The sequence below is a fragment of the Hyperoodon ampullatus genome, assembly GCF_949752795.1.
Source record: "Hyperoodon ampullatus genome assembly, chromosome: 2".
Classification (NCBI taxonomy): Eukaryota; Metazoa; Chordata; class Mammalia; order Artiodactyla; family Ziphiidae; genus Hyperoodon; species Hyperoodon ampullatus.
In genome coordinates this window covers 102209244-102225567 of record NC_136915.1, presented here as the reverse complement: position 1 = coordinate 102225567, position 16324 = coordinate 102209244, and the positions used below count along the sequence as shown (strand labels likewise).

The 16324-nt window shown below is 42.3% G+C and overlaps 1 protein-coding gene and 1 pseudogene across 3 annotated transcripts in view; one reads left to right on the top strand and one right to left on the bottom strand.

The window, feature by feature from the left end:
- Positions 1–1402: 1402 nt before the first annotated feature.
- Positions 1403–1685, bottom strand: LOC307047876 (cytochrome c-like; annotated as a pseudogene). Its single transcript has one exon. The product of its transcript is annotated as a cytochrome c-like (transcript).
- A 4741-nt stretch (positions 1686–6426) lies between these two features.
- The window catches only part of TRIM33 (tripartite motif containing 33), a gene marked incomplete at its 5' end in the record, with an annotated part of 158656 nt that continues 148758 nt past the window's right edge, over positions 6427–16324 (top strand). For both annotated transcript variants that reach the window (XM_079696734.1, XM_079696733.1), the window contains one exon: positions 6427–6952. In XM_079696734.1, the coding sequence (XP_079552860.1) occupies positions 6427–6952 (526 nt within the window). The remainder of the gene's footprint in view (positions 6953–16324) is intronic.

The following is a 16324-nucleotide window of genomic DNA, read 5'->3' as shown; positions in this document are numbered from 1 at the left end:
GCTAATATATGACAGTACACTCACATTATGAAGTCTGTTTAGTGTCTAAATTGGAATGTATCTTACTGGTTGCAAGAATTAGAGATAATGTGTGTGAAATCACTTTGTAAACTGTAAACTGCTGTTCAAATGTCCTGTTTATTACTGGGATTAACAATGTGTCCCCGGAAGGCCTTAGAAACATAGAAAAGCCAAAGAGCTAGCAATTAGACTCAGAACTCTGCCATTTGTCCCTCTTTTCTTGGTACTAGTGGTTCTCAAACTCAGACAACTTGGCACCTGGAAGTCAAAGGGCGCTTTGCACAACATCATGAAATGCTGAGAAGTGAACTTTATTTGTTCTAAGATCTTGTTTTTAATTATCTTAAGCCTTATGATCACAAAATCTACAAATTTGTGCTGATGGTATATCTCCTCTACTTTAATACGCTAATGAGTTTGCGAAGACACCATTACCAATCACATATATACAGGAGTTTTATAGTTTCATGTCGTTTTGAATAGTTGTTTAAAGACAATCCTGAATTATAACTCAGTCTCACTCAGATAGTAAAGGATTTAAAAGCAAAGTTTAACTTGCTATTATATCTTGTCACACTGACTTTTAAAAGCCTCTGACCTTATAGATCATCTATAAAATGTGAGAAGTGTTAAATATTCTTTGATATTTTACATAAACCACACTAAAATGCCTTTCATTAAGTAAAAGGCAACATTTTACTTATTTATTTATTTTTATTTATTTTTCTCTTTTCTTTTTGGACGCACTGCGTGGCTTGTGGAGTCTTAGTTCCCAGACCAGGGACTGAACCTGGGCCCTAGGCAATGACAGCGTGGAATCCTAACCACTGGACTGCCAGGGAATTCCCCAAAGGCAACATTTTGGATACAGGGAATTTTGGATTGGCATAGTTAAGACCAAAAATATAAAATGGATATTTCTACTTGTCTTCAGTCCTTTAAAGCCTAATGAACACAAACTGAAATGCAGGTGAGTCTTGCTCAATTGTATGAGACAACAAAGTGATTTTCCCAGTATTTAAATATTATACTCATATAATCAGTTCTATAAACCTAAATTAAAACCAATATCCTATAGGTTTTGAGATGGCATTCACCATTGTTGTGAAAAGTTCGATATTACCAATCAAGTCTAATTATACCTTTAGAAGAGGGAAACAGTAATAGTACTTGCTGAACTGGAATTCCTATCAAAATTCAAAAAGCTGATCATATTAATTTAACCACAGCCAATCTTATTTAAATCAGGACTATCCAAAAAAATATTCTGTCAGCCACTCATGATCTGAATTCTGGTATATGAGATCAATTTAAATATGTTACACATAAAAGAAGTTGAGACATTTCTGTTTTATAAGAAAATAAGGCAGTGGGCCAACTATTACTCATTAGAAGCTTTGAGATAAGCTATCAAGTCTGCCCTTTCTGTCTTCTTCTTAATGCCAGAGAAGATCATTTTCTTCCAGGGATGTACTTCTTAGGATTCTCCAAGTACATTTCTCCCCAGGTGATGCCCTTGTTCTTGTTGGCATCAGTGTAAGAGAATCCCAGGGGCCTGACCTGTCTTCCATCCAGGACCATTTATTATGCTTGCCTTTCTTTTCCACGGTGTGGCACTGGGCATATTTCTGGACAAAAATCTTGCCCTTCTCAACATCACCCATTTTAATTTTGGTTTTTTGACATGTGCTTTAGGAAGGTCCTTGCTCTGAAGTTGGACTTCCTGCTAAGTGCAAGGATATGCTAATCCAAGGTACATGTGCTTATGTACCTGTGTTCAGAGAAGTGAACTTTAAATCACAAGATGTCCCCTTTATATCCCCTGGCCTTACCCACTCATGATTGCTAATATGGCACATTAACAGAAATTCCCCGAATCTTTTTTTTTTTTTTAGCTGCGCCACGTGGCTTGTAGGATCTTAATTTTCTGACCAGGGACTGAACCTGAGCCCGTGGCAGTGAAAGCGTGGAGTCTTAACCACTGGGATTCCCCAGAAATGCCCCAGATCTTAACAGCAGCTCAGCATTCCTCTGCTGGTCTTGATGACCTCTTCCATTCCTGCTGATGACCAGAGTTGCTCTGTCCACGAGTGGCAGAACCAGCCATTGCAAACCTTCACGCTATTCTTGGGCTACTCTGCTTCACTGTTGCCAACCTGCTGTGCTCTCACCATTGCTCACCTAGCTATGTCATTCCCAGTGCTCTTTCTCTTTTCTGGACAATTGTAAAGTTCTTTTCACTTCTGGTTACCAGCAATATCAGGGCAGTTTTCTCCACAGCAGAGCTACTAGGCATCTACTGATAGCTCTCCTTTATTTCAGAACTCTGTTTTTCTTATGTTTGAGCAAGCGGGTCAGGGGTAAAAGATAGCCTAGGTTAGGGGAATGGCTGGATCCTTATACTCGCTGCTCAGTTCAGCCCACAGCATGGTTTCTCTTCTTGAGATTTCTCTCTGAGGTATCTTTGTTTCTCCCTCCAGTTCTGTTCCCTTCATGAACCTTTAGGTCTGTCTACTTTTACATTCATTTCATGTTTACCACGCGTCAGATACGGTTAGCACTTTACAAATATTTAACTGTCAACCTTGAAATAGATCCTACTAGTAACAAAAGTCCTTTTACAAATGAGGAAACTGAGGCAAGTGAAGTAAGTTACCCCAAATCACACAGCTAGTAGGTGGTGGAACGAGTTTTCAAACTGGGCATTCTGGCTCCAGCACAGACTCAACCTCCATGCAATGCAGTCTCTCCATCAGACAGGTGTGTCCATATCATACGTCAGTCTTAGGATTTCACAATTTCTCCTGCAAGATTTCTGGGTTCCCATTGCAAATCGAGAATGTAGCTGATTCAATGTCCCCAAGTACTCCATGACAATTTAATTCCAGGCACTGCATTCTCAGAGCACACAGTAAATTATATTGGTGGGGGGACAGTTTGCTCTCTATAAAATTATATCGTTTTCAAAAACAACACTTTTGGGCTTCCCTGTTGGTGCAGTGGTTAAGAATCCGCCTGCCAATGCAGAGGACACAGGTTCGAGCCCTGGTCCGGGAAGATCCCACTTGCTGCAGAGCAACTAAGCCTGTGCGCCACAGCTACTGAGCCTGCCCTCTAGAGCCTGTGAGCCACAACTACTGAGCCCGTGTGCCACAACTACTGAAGCCCACGCGCCTAGAGCCCGTGCTCCACAAGAGAAGCCACTGCAATGAGAAGCCCGCGCACCACAACGAAGAGTAGTCCCTGCTCACCGCAACTAGAGAAAGCCTGCACGCAGCAATGAAGACCCAATGCGGCCAAAAATAAATAAGTAAATAAATAAAAATTTTTTAAGTGTTAAAAAAACCAAGCACTTTTATACTAGATTTTTATAGTATTTTTTTTTATTTTTTATTTTTTGGCTGTGCTGTGTGGCATGTGCCAAACCCATGCTCCCTGTAATGGAAACATGAAATCCTAACCACTGGACCATCAGGGAATTCCCTTGTACTAGATTTTAATAAAGGCAAGTGGTAGCAGGCATCAAAAGGTTAAGAATAATGCAAGGAAACAAAGATTTTGGTTGAGAAATTTGGTTCACTAATTTGTTTTTTTGAAGTGAATTTGGAGAAAAGTCTTTATTGCTCTTTATTATATATACACCTTATTTTTCACCACCTGTACAGATACCACTCTGGTTCAATCCACCATTATTCCTTGGCTGAAATATTATTGTATTAGCAGCCTCACTGGTCTTCCTTCTTCCACTCTGACCCCCTACAAGTCATTTCTACAGTAAACAGCCACAGTGACTCTTTTCACAACTTTGAGTCTTTGATCAAAACTCATCCAAGATTTCCTATCTCACTCAGCATCTTAAAACTGGAGTATGAGTATTCGGGTACTACAGTGGAGGAAATTTTTCCAAAGGGTACACAAGGATAGTTTTAAGATATTTAATTTTATATTAATTCATATATATACACATATGTATACATGCATTTTTTAATGCAGTGCTTATGTCAATAAAAATGAAAAATGGAATTGATACAGGACTTTATCTCTTCCTAGTAATGTTATATACATCCATGCCTACACAAACTAAAAAAAACTATGTCATCTCATTAAAAGACAGTCCCAATTAACATTTTACTTTTCATGTTTAATATTTATTTAATGAAATAGAACATTTTTGATCATGTACTTTTAAAATGGATGACAGGGCTTCCCTGGTGGCGCAGTGGTTGAGAGTCTGCCTGCCGATGCAGGGGACATGGGTTCGTGCCCTGGTCCGGGAAGATCCCACATGCTGCGGAGCGGCTGGGCTCGTGAGCCATGGCCGCTGAGCCTCCGCATTCGGAGCCTGTGCTCCGCAACGGGAGAGGCCACAACAGTGAGAGGCCCGCGTACCAAAAAAAAAAAAAAAAAAAATGGATGACGATGTTTGTTAAACTACTTGTTTACCTTTCCATTGGATAGATTTAAAAGTAATGTGACAATTAAAAAATGTTGGTATTGCAAAATGTCAGAAATGGCACTCTTTGCAACTATTTACACTCCTGATGAAAAATGTTAAGAGTCAACTTATAATGTTCGAGGGAGAAAATAGTTTTTCAAAGTTCTTTTCCAGGGCACAGAAGTTTAAAAAGTTGAAGGCCATTTCTGTATATGACCTGGCTCCTTTAATTCTATTATGTCATATTCTACTATTCTTTCCTCCTTCAAGCCACTCCAGCCACACAGACTCTTTGCTGTTCCACTTACAAGCCAAGACTGTGCCTCAGGCCCTTTGTACTTACTGTTTGTTCCTCTGCCTGGAACACTCTTTCTGCAAGAGAACCACAAGCTTCTTCACCTATCAGCCGAGGCCTTCCCCAATCATCTCTAATCTCTTTTACTCTGCTTTTTTTTCTTCATAGCATTTATCCCTCCCTGCATATATTTATGTCACTCTTCCTCCAGACTGCAAACTCCTTGAAAGGATCTCCTTTGTTCTTTGCTGTAATCCTAGCATCTCTAAAACACTACCTGACTCATAGTAAGAGGTCACTATTTTTTTTTTTTTTTAATTTTTTTTGCGGTACGCGGGCCTCTCACTGTTGTGGCCTCTCCCGTTGCGGAGCACAGGCTCCGGACGCGCAGGCTCAGTAGCCGTGGCTCACGGGCCCAGCCGCTTCGCGGCATGTGGGATCTTCCCGGACCGGGGCACGAACCCGCGTCCCCTGCATCGGCAGGCGGACTCTCAACTACTGCGCCACCAGGGAAGCCCGAGGTCACTATTTTTTAACGAATAAATGAAAAATGTTTTGAGGTGGTTTCTTTTAAGGACTTTTACCAGCTCAAGAATAACGGTTTCTTGGGAACACTGTCAGAAGAGGAAAGCACTTCACAATCCTAACATTAAAACAGCCGTAGTACTTGTTTCTCAATAAAGACCCTTCCTGAAAGCGTCTATTACCGACACTGTTAGGGCATTTGCAACCCAACTCCCGCCAGGGCACTAAGTGAGACTCTCAGGACATAATATTGGTTAGATCGTGACTCCCCAAACTGACGCACATCAGAATCAGCCAAAGCGCTTTCAACATTCATGAGCTCACCCCCATTTCCTGATGTAGGTCTGGGGTGTGGTCCTGGAACAGCTCTGCTTTGAAAAAGCTTCTCAGTTGATTGGTTTTCTGGAGCGTAGCAACGTCAGAGAATCAATCACCTTAAGAAGCTAAAAATAGCTGTTAAAATAGCTGTGTTTCCTCTCTGGGTCTTTTCAGCCTATTTCTGGTACGCCACCAGTTAAAAACAAAAATCCTCATTTTACTGCTCCCCTGAGACACAACCATCCAAAGGAACGTGGCCAGTTAAAGCACAGAGACCCAGGAGGTCGGCACCTCGGAGCCAGGAGGCCAAGGCGTCTGACCCTGCGCCGAGTGAGGTTTCGGCGGAGACGCGCCCGCCTCTGGGGACCTCGCCGCCCTAGAGACACTACTCAGGAACCAGCCCCGGCCTTCCACCCTTGCCCGCTCTTCCCTGCACCATCGCCGCGGCCGAGCTCTTAACCACCTCGACCAAAGGTAGTTCAGCGTCGAGAGCCTCTGACTTTAAACGCTCACTGCGAGCCGAACTGCAAAGGGGCGGACTCCACGCGCCGGCCACTGAGGTCAGGAAGGGCGGCCAGGACGTCTACGCGCCCGCGCCCCAAGTTCCCGCCTCCCTCCGGAGGACGTCCGTGCGTACGTGCGCGCGCCGCGCCCGCCCTCCTGCAACCGCGCGACGCGAGGGTGGGGGCGCCGCGTGCGCGCGCGTTCTCGTTTCTTCGTTAGCTTTCCTGCTCGCTCTCGGCGGCCGCTCTCGCTGCGGCTGCGGCTGGGGCTGGGGGCGGCGGCGGCGGCGGGCGGCGCGGGGCGGTCCGGCGGGTTCAAAGAGGAAAACATGGCGGAAAACAAAGGCGGTGGCGAGGCTGAGAGCGGCGGCGGGGGCAGCAGCAGCGCGCCGGTAACTGCCGGGGCCGCCGGGCCCGCGGCGCAGGAGGCGGAGCCGCCTCTCGCCGCGGTGCTGGTGGAGGAGGAGGAGGAGGAAGGCGGCAGGGCCGGCGCGGAGAGCGGCGCGGCCGGGCCCGACGACGGGGGGGTGGCCGCGGCCTCCTCGGGCTCGGCCCCGGCTGCCTCAGCCCCTGCAGCCTCAGTGGGCTCTGGAATTCTCGGGGGGGCGGTATCGACGCCGGCCCCAGCTCCGGCTTCGGTTCCTGCTCTGGGTCCCTCGGCGGGGCCGCCTCCTGGACCGCCAGCCTCGCTCCTGGACACCTGCGCCGTGTGTCAGCAGAGCCTGCAGAGCCGGCGTGAGGCGGAGCCCAAGCTGCTGCCCTGTCTTCACTCTTTCTGCCTGCGCTGTCTGCCGGAGCCCGAGCGCCAACTCAACGTGCCCATCCCGGGGGGCAGCAACGGCGACATCCAGCAAGGTGAGCGGGAGGCCCGACCCGAGGTCTGGGCCGAAAGGGATTCGCGGTGCCGAGGAGGATCTGGGGACGGAGGTGTTCGGGCCCTGGGCTGCTCGGACCGGCGTAATCCTAAGGGGTCTGAGGTGAAAGACACTCCTGGGACAGTTTCCCGAGAAGCTGGACCTCCAGAGATACGGGGAGGGTGAAGGGAGGGGTGCCGGCTGCGGGAGGCTGGGGGAGGGGACACCGGCTGCAGGGGAGGTTCGCGATGTGCGGATACGGGCCGGGAAGGGGTGGACTCTGGCCGAGCGCAGGTTCGGGAGCGGGTGGAACGGACTGTGAGAGAAGAGGGGGTCTGGGAATCCGCTTGTGAGAAGCATTTTGGAGGGAAGGCCTAGGCGCGAGAGGTGTTGAGGTAGTAGTTAAGAGATAAGGGCAGTGAGGATGAATTGCCTTAGAGGGAGAGGATTTGATCTGTTCAAAGCTAGGGGAAAGAAGGACTAGGGAGGTTAAAGGGCATTAGAGAATTTGGGGCTACGAGAAGGCGTCTGGTAGAGAGTAATTATAGGATGACATTGAGAAGGAGGAACTCTGGAAGCAAAATAGCTGTGAGGGGCCTGCATGGGTAGGGAAAAGTCTTGAGGTTTAGGGGTGAAGGAGAAATGAACTTTGAAGGGAATTGGGAGTGAGGGAGAACTGGGCATGAATTTCAGTTCACTGTACATTAATGAACACTTAGTGTTCCGGATACTGTGCTAGATAGAATTGGGTAAAATACTCAATGAAGAGCTCATTCACAGTCCAACATAGGGGAAACAAACATATAAGGTACAGCAGTGGAGGTGGGTCCTTGGTACAGTGGTTGTGGCACAATCAAGAGAAGGTCAAGGAAACTTCACTGAAAAGGAAACCCTTGAGTAGGTTTCTTGAAGGGTGAGTAGCTCCCTGGGTTGGAGAGTTTTCAGGGCACAGAGCACCTTACACATCCCTGGAGCTAAGCGATGTGTAAGGTGATTGGTGGAAATTAAGTTGGTTTGATGGGCTGAATAGGTAGGGGGTCTGCAGTGCCTTATCTGAAACCCTTGAGACCAGGTGTGTTTTAGACATCAGAATAGGTTGGAAATTTTTCTTTTTCCTGGTAAGGTCTCTAACACTCCAGCGGGGTCTGGGTTAACAACTCATTATCAAATATTAATGTTTCTGCAGTGAATATCATTCTAATGGGATAGACCAATAACCTCCTGCAATTCAGGGTGGGTTTTGTTGCAGAGTTATGAAAAAACTTTAAAATTTCAAAGCTTTTGAATTTTGGAACTTCAGGTAAGGAAGGGATTGTGGAACTGTACTAAAGGGTTTGGGATTCATCCTGTAGAATGTATCCTGTACAGTGTAGATAGATTAAAGGGAGTCCTTAACAGATTTTTATATCAGGAAGATAAAAGGATCACATTTGTGATCTAGAAAGATCACTTGGGGGCACATTGAAGGGTAAGGGAAGAAAAGATCCAAGGCAGGGCCAGTTAGGAGAATCCTGGCAGTAATCTAGGGGAGAAATTAGCATTTGGAGTAGGTAGTAAAGGACTGATATAAGGTGTTAAAGAAGGAAGTGTTTTGGTATGGGGGAAAGGTATAGACTTTGGGAGAAACATTTGAGTTTGGATGCCTACTTTGTCACTTCCTACTTGTTACTTGGACAGATTAATTTTACAAGGACAAAATTACCTACCTCATACAGTTATTGATAGAATGAAGTGTGTTAAGTGACTAGTACGTGCTAGTTATTAGTGAAATGGCAGCTAGTTTATTGTTAGTGGTAACTAATTGTAAGTAGCTGTGGGAATGGATATGAGAGGCCAAGTGAGATTGGAGTGAGAGAGACACACGTGTCTAGGCCAAGTTCCAGGTTTCTTGTTTGATGGGTGGCAGTGCTATTAATGCAGATAAAAGAATTCAGGCACAGAAGCAGGTGTGTGTGGGGTGGAGGGAGGATATAGTGATTTCAGTTTGGGGTTTGAAGTATTATTGAGATCTGCAGGTAAGAATGTTAAGAGTAATGGTTTGATTGATGGAGAAGATTCTAAATGATAATGGGTATATAGAGGGTGGATAATGGGTGTATAACTAACTGCTCATGGCCTCACTGAGTGTAGTAAGACATGTAGGATTCAGTGTTCTTGTGGGAACCTGGATTAGGTGAGAGATTTAGAGTAAACACAAGATGAAAATTGTGTTTGATTGATGTGGCTGAGGCACTGAGGTTATGAAATTAGCTCTGTGTTACTTATGCAGGAGAGAGAATAATAGTGTGTAAATTCCCTCTTCATTTCTCCATCTTTTGTTTTTGAACTAGGAGAAATAAGTAGATGGGACTAAATACTGTCAATTTTAAGGCAGTGTTGCTTTCTAACTGGTATCTAAAACAAATTTAAGTCTGGAAGCCATCATGTTTTTAGGCAGGGAGTCTAGAAAGTAACTTAGTATTGACTCCTGTATGTATCCTTTGCTTTGCTCTTTAAAAAAATCGAACATGCTGTTCTGGAAGTAACACTGGATTTGGAGTCAGGGGACATAGTTCTGCCCCTTAATTGTTTTCTGGTTCCCTCAGGTTCATGTTTCTGTCCTTCAGTTTCTTTATCTCTACATGTAGCTAATAGTCCTTCACTTATATCTCACTAAATCGTATTAAATAATGAAAGTGAAAATGCTTTTATAAACTGTGAAATGCTTTGCAAATGTAAGGTATTATTGAACAACCTGTGATTCCATTTCTGGTCTGGGTATCCATAGTCAGTAGTTTAATTTGCCATCTTAAGTGGTCCCGAAACAATGACATTACCCTCCCTTCTAATGGACTTTTTTTCTGTTTCTCTAACACACCAGAGTTATTCAAACCCTTTAGGTGTTCCCTTTAGATCGATGATTCTCCAAGTGTGGTTTCTGGACGAGCAGCATCAGCATCATTTGCAATCTTGTTAGGAATGCAAATTCTTGGGCCCCACTCAAGACCTTCTAACCAGAAATCATTTTTAGTAAGTCCTCCAGGTGATTTTGATGCACACTAAGTTTGAGAACCACTATTCTTTTTATATATATATAAAATTTATTTATTTATGTATTTATGGCTGTGTTGTGTCTTCATGGCTGCGTGCGGGCTTTCTCTAGTGGCGGTGAGCGGGGGCTACTCTTCGTTGCGGTGCACGGGCTTCTCATTACGGTGGCTTCTCTTGTTGCAGAGCACGGGCTCTAGGCATGCGGGGTTCAGTAGTTGCGGCACGTGGGCTCAGTAGTTCTTGCATGTGGGCTCTAGAGTGCAGACTCAGTAGTTGTGTCACAGGGGCTTAGTTGCTCTGTGGCATGTAGGACCTTCCCGGACTAGGGCTCAAACCCATGTCCCCTGCATTGGCAGGCGGATTCTTAACCACTGCGCCACCAGGAAAACCCCAAGAGAACCACTGTTTTTAAGTGAAGGGCTCCTCACTTCAAATGTTGCCTCTGCAAAAAGACCTTCTCTTGATCACTTTTTTTTTTTTTTTAAGGGCTTTATTTTTAAAGAGCAGTTTTAGGTTTACAGCAAAATTAAACGGAAGATATGGAGATTTCCCATATATCCCTTCTCCCCAGACCTACATAGCTTCTCCCATTATCAACATCCCTCACTAGTGTGGTACATTTTTTAGAGTTGATGGCCCTATATCATAATCACCCAGAGTCCACAGTTTATGTTAGGGTTCACTATTAGTGTTGTACAATCTGAGGGTTTGAACAAATGTATAATGACATGTATTCGTCATTATAATATCATACACAGTATTTTCACTGCCCTGAAAATTCTGTGTCTGGCTGCCTCTTTTAAGGTACAGTTGGCTCTCTGTATCTGATGGGGGTTTTGGAACCAATCCCCTGAGATTGCTGAGGGACAGTTGTAGTCCTCCAGGTCACTCTTTGACATATTACCTTTATTTCTTCATAGGACAACTAAAATCCAGAATGTTTACTTGTTTTTGTTTACTCGTTTGTTCCTTGTTTCCCACTAGAATATTGTAGAGTGAATGTTCAATAAATAGCTTTTGGATGAATAAGAATCATCTGGAGAGCTTTTTAAAATACCATTTTGGGAGTTTCAGAGACTGTTTCAATTGACTTGGGGATGACACTAGGATTTGAATTTTTAACAAGTATCATGTGATTCTGATTCTGGAACCTGCCACACTTTGAGAGACATGGATTTAAATATTTTGAGGAGAAAGACTGATTTATGTGCTGTTGGAATATTAGGAAAATCAAAATAGATAATTTAGTTAGTATTTGTTGAATCTCAGTTGTGAGCTTTTTAAAGTGCTTTTGTGATTTTTATTTTTTTTAGGTTTATTTCAGGTTCAGTCAGAATAGTTATCAGTAGTGGGTATGTACAAATCTATAATGTATCAGTAAAAATACAAATACATATTGATGCATCTGAACAGCCTCTCAAATGAACTCTTGAAGGAGGTGAGACTTTTGTAGTAAGGCATAGACAGCATGGTGATGTGGATGATTATCTGGACTGGGAGTAACTTGCATTGGTTTCTGCTGTTAATATGCTGTGTAGCCTTGGGCAAGTCACCTAGACAGCCTCTCCAGGTTTGCAATATGAAGTTGAGCTCCTATCCAGTAAAATTCTCTGTGATTCTGTTATTGTCTTTTATGCTAACTTTTTACATCTACATAAGTTTAATATTCTTACCTTTTGTGGGGAATAATCAACGTAGAAAAATGATTCTGTTTCTGAATCTTCAACTTTTTGTGGAAAGTCTGAGATGGCAACAGTCATGTGGCAAGTGGGAGGGAATACCTCTGGGTATAGTGTGAAGAGCACCTCCTCACAGTGGTTCTGTTTTATCACTGAGCATGGTGAGCCACTCAGGGGAATCATCTGTTTGAGCTCTTGGAAGTTCTTGTCCCAGGAGTACATGTAATATTTAACAGTTTGCTAGTTCTGGGTGTGGCTTATCTGTTTTGGGATTTTTTTTAGGTCCTACTTTCTCTAATGCTCTGTTTGACATAAACATGCTTGAGTTTTTGAATGATAACATAGTCATCAGCAATCAGTCATTAAAGACGTATCAAAGAAAAACACTTTTTAATATCTTATGGCATTGTGGTTGGTGAAATGCACACAATTCAGTAGTCAGACTGCCAGCATTCATTTTTGAGCTCTATATACTACTAGAATGACTGTGGATGTTACTTAACATCCATAAATTGAGAGTACTAATAATAATACCTATTTCATAGTGTTAATTGTGAGGATTAAATGAGTTAATACATTGTAAATTGCTTCATAGAGTGCCTGGCACCTGGTAAGCCCCCAATAAATTGTACTGCTGTTGCCTTTGTGATTACCTCTATCTCACAGTAAGCAGAAAAGAAGAGGCAGGAAGGCAAATTGTTGGTGTTTTTCTAGGTTTTTCTGACATCTAATGAAGTACAGCACACCAGACAAAGTCATTTGTATTCCAAACCTCTCTTCAGCTGCCTAAAACTTACAGTGTAAAAACTTGTAAACTAATGTTCTAAATCCTAAGTTTTTACAAGGTCTAATATCTGTACACCAAAAATTTCAGTTAGGGGAGTCTAACTGCTTTTCATTTCCTTATATATACTCCTCTTAGCAGACACTAAATGAGAATAGTACCTTAAAGTAGATTCTCAAAGTTGGTCCATGAAACTCTGAGTTGGGGGGTAGGGGGGATTGTCTCTGATACCCTTTCAGGTGTTGGCAGAGTTGAAACTTTTCATTATAACACTGATTCATTATTTGCCTTATTCACTGTTCTGACATTTGTATAAATAATACAAAAGCAATGATGGGTAAGACTGCTTGGCACCTTAGCAAGAATTAAGATAGTGCCTCCGAAGCACTCTAAAAGTTATTGTAACTTTACCATCACATACTTAGAGTAAAACCACCGCCACCAACAAAAATTATGTTAGTTTTACTTTTATGTCCTTGATGAAGCAGTGAAACTTGTTTTTAAATTTTTTTTTAAAAATTAGTTTATTTATTTTGGCTGCACCGGGTCTTAGTTGTGGCATGCGGACTTCTTAGTTGCGGCGTGCAGGATCTAGTTCCCCGACCAGGGATTGAATCTGGGCCCCACGCATCGGGAACGGAGTCGTACCCACTGGACCACCAGGGACGTCCCTATTTTTAAAATCTTTGTCCTTAATATTCTGTGCGAAGAAATAGGATAATGCATAAAGTGCTTCTGCTGCAGACGGAAGTGCAATAAGAAAAGTACTTGTGCAGTTGTTTGAATTCCAAGTTGAATTAGCTGCTTTTTTTCTTGGAAAATAATTTTTACTTGAAAGAATGAGTAACAAACTGTGTTTTTCAAGAATGGATATTTGGCAGATATTTTCTTAAAACTGAATGAATTGAGCCTTGTCACTTCAAGAGAAACAACTGATGTTGTTATATGTTGCCAATGATAAAAATTGAGCTTTTAAATGAAAATTAGGATTTTTGGGAAACTTGTATATGCCACCATGAGCTTGACAGCTTCTCAATATTTAAAGGCTTTTCTGATGAGATTGGTAGTGATATTAACAGTGTTTTTTTGATATTGTGCAATGAAATGTCAACATTTGGAAGATCTACATAGTGAACCAGTATTTCCCAAATGACCAATGCATCATTGTACAAAATCAGGCGTAAGAAAAAGATTCAAAGTGCAAAGTAGACCAGTAGATTTTAATGTAAGGGTGTAGTAAAAGTTCATCTCTATAGTTTGAAATTTCACATTGCAACTGATGTTTAAGAGATAAATAAATTTTTTGAGTGTATCAAAGAAGAATATCCACAGATTGTCTGAAAAGACTATTAAAATACTCTTCCCTTTTCTTAAGTACATGGTTATATGAGGCCAAGTTTTCTTTATAGTCTTCAAACAAAACAATCTCTCACAACAGATTAAATGCAAAAGCATATATACAGACATCTTCTATTAAACTAAACATTAAAGAGATTTAAAAGTGAAATCAGTGCCACTCTTTACTAAAAAATTTTTTGGTTTTGGAAATTAGTTATTTCTGTTAAAAATGTTATTTAAACATTCAGTGTGTTTATTTTTATTTATTTTTATTTATTATTTTTTAATGTGTTTATTTTTAAATGAATTAATAAAATATTTAATTTTAATGAAACAGATTATTAACTTGCTATTAACAATTATTTATTACAATATTAAATAAAATATTTTAAAATCCTCAGTTTTTATTTCTAATACTGTACACATAGATGGATAAAGCCCATCTGAACAAAAGCTTTTTAGGTCCTTGATGATTAAGAATGTAAGAGGGATTCTGAGACCAAAAAGTTTGAGACCTGCTTTTTTTTTTTTTTTTTTTGCGGTACGCGGGCCTCTCACTGTTGTGGCCTCTCCCGTTGCGGAGCACAGGCTCCGGACACACAGGCTCAGGGGCCATGGCTCAGGGGCCCAGCCACTCTGCGGCATGTGGGATCTTCCCGGACCGGGGCGCGAACCCGTGTCCCCTGCATCGGCAGGCGGACTCTCAACCACTGCGCCACCAGGGAAGTCCAGAGACCTGCTTCTTTAAAGGGGCTATAACCAAGTGATAATGTAAAGTCATTAGGAAGAGCGTCAGACCATGGAATAGTAGAAGGTGGCAGATTCATGCATTTATAGTCCTTCATTTTGGGGTACCCATCACAGTTCATAAAGAGCTTGCCCAAAATGTAAATGTAAAGAGGAAAAAAGTACTTAATAACTAAAATTGACCTTTTGTAAATAGCGTGCTGTAGATCTGCTGATTTTTTTTTCATATATATTACTGCTTGACTGAGTTCTATCATTTTATTTTCCAGAGGACAAGTTCTGAGGTTGGGATCATGGTGTTGGATACATTAATCTGTGTCTCCTCTGTGGCCACAAATTGTACCTTCATCCTTAGCCAGCTTCCAGAATGGACATTGGTCTCAAGGGGAAGTGGGAAAAAACAAGGATGAATGAACATAAATGCATCATTTTTAGAAAAATATTTAAATTATATGCCTTTATGATACGTAAATAGCATCAATTATGTGGTTCTAGGGAAAAATACATCTTTTTTTTTTTTTTTTTTTTTTTGCGGTACGCAGGCCTCTGACTGTTGCGGCCTCTCCCGTTGCGGAGCACAGGCTCCGGACTCGCAGGCTCAGCAGCCATGGCTCACGGGCCCAGCCGCTCCGCGGCATGTGGGATCCTCCCGGACCGGGGCACGAACCCATGTCCCCTGCATCGGCAGGTGGACTCTCAACCACTGCGCCACCAGGGAAGCCCCGGAAAAATACTTTTTGAATGCTTGTTACGTGCGATTTATGTTGTTGCTTCTGTGAATTACTTGTCCACATGTCTTATATTTTTTTTAGTTTGCTAACGTTTTTTTGTTTTGATTTACAAGAATTCTTGATAAGTTCTACATACTCATCCTTTGTTCGTTATGTAAATTGAAGACTTATTCTTAGCCTCCTATGGCTTAGTGTGGTAGCCAGCCTCTGAGGTGGCCCCAGTGTTCTTCTCTTCTGGTATTCACACCCTTCTTTAGTCTCTGCTCACAGGGACTCAGAGCTTGTTTGGGTGACCAAGAGAGTATAGCAGAATTAACAGTGACTTCTGAGGCTTCATTAAAGGTATACAGCTTTTTCCTTACTCTTTGGATTCCTTGGTCTAGGCGAAAACAACTATCACTCTTGCAGTTCTGTAAAGAACTGGGGTCTTTTAACATCCAGCACCAACTTCCCAGCCATGGGAATGGGCCACTTTGGAGGTGGATATTCCAGCATGGTCAGGCTTTCAGATGACTGCAGTCCTGGCTGACATCTGACTGCAGCCTCATTAGAGGCTCAGAGAGAACCACTTGCCATATCACTCCCAGATTCCTGACTCAAAGAAACTGAAAGATAAGGAATTATTGTTTTACCCCATTAAATTTTGGGGTAGTTTGTTACACAGCAATAAACTAATACACTTTTTCCTTTACTCTTTAGAGAGCTGTCTTTTGATATATGAGAGGTTTTTTAAAAATCAGTTTTCCCCCCATTTTTCTGCCTTTATTGCTTATTATAAGGCTATAGTAAACTTTGTTATTCATTAAGGTAATTTCATCCGCCTCCACATATACCTTGTTCATCTTAAAGATTATCTTGACTGATCTTGGCTTTTAGCTCTTAAACATATTAGAATCATGTTGTGAAAGTTCATTTTAAAAACTTGTCAGCATTTTTGTTGGAATTGCTTTGAATATATAGATTAATTTGGGAGAAAATGCTATCTTTACAATATGGTATCTGCCTGTTCAGAAACATTGCATGCCTTTCCATTTGCTTAAATCTTTTATTTTTGAATATTATAT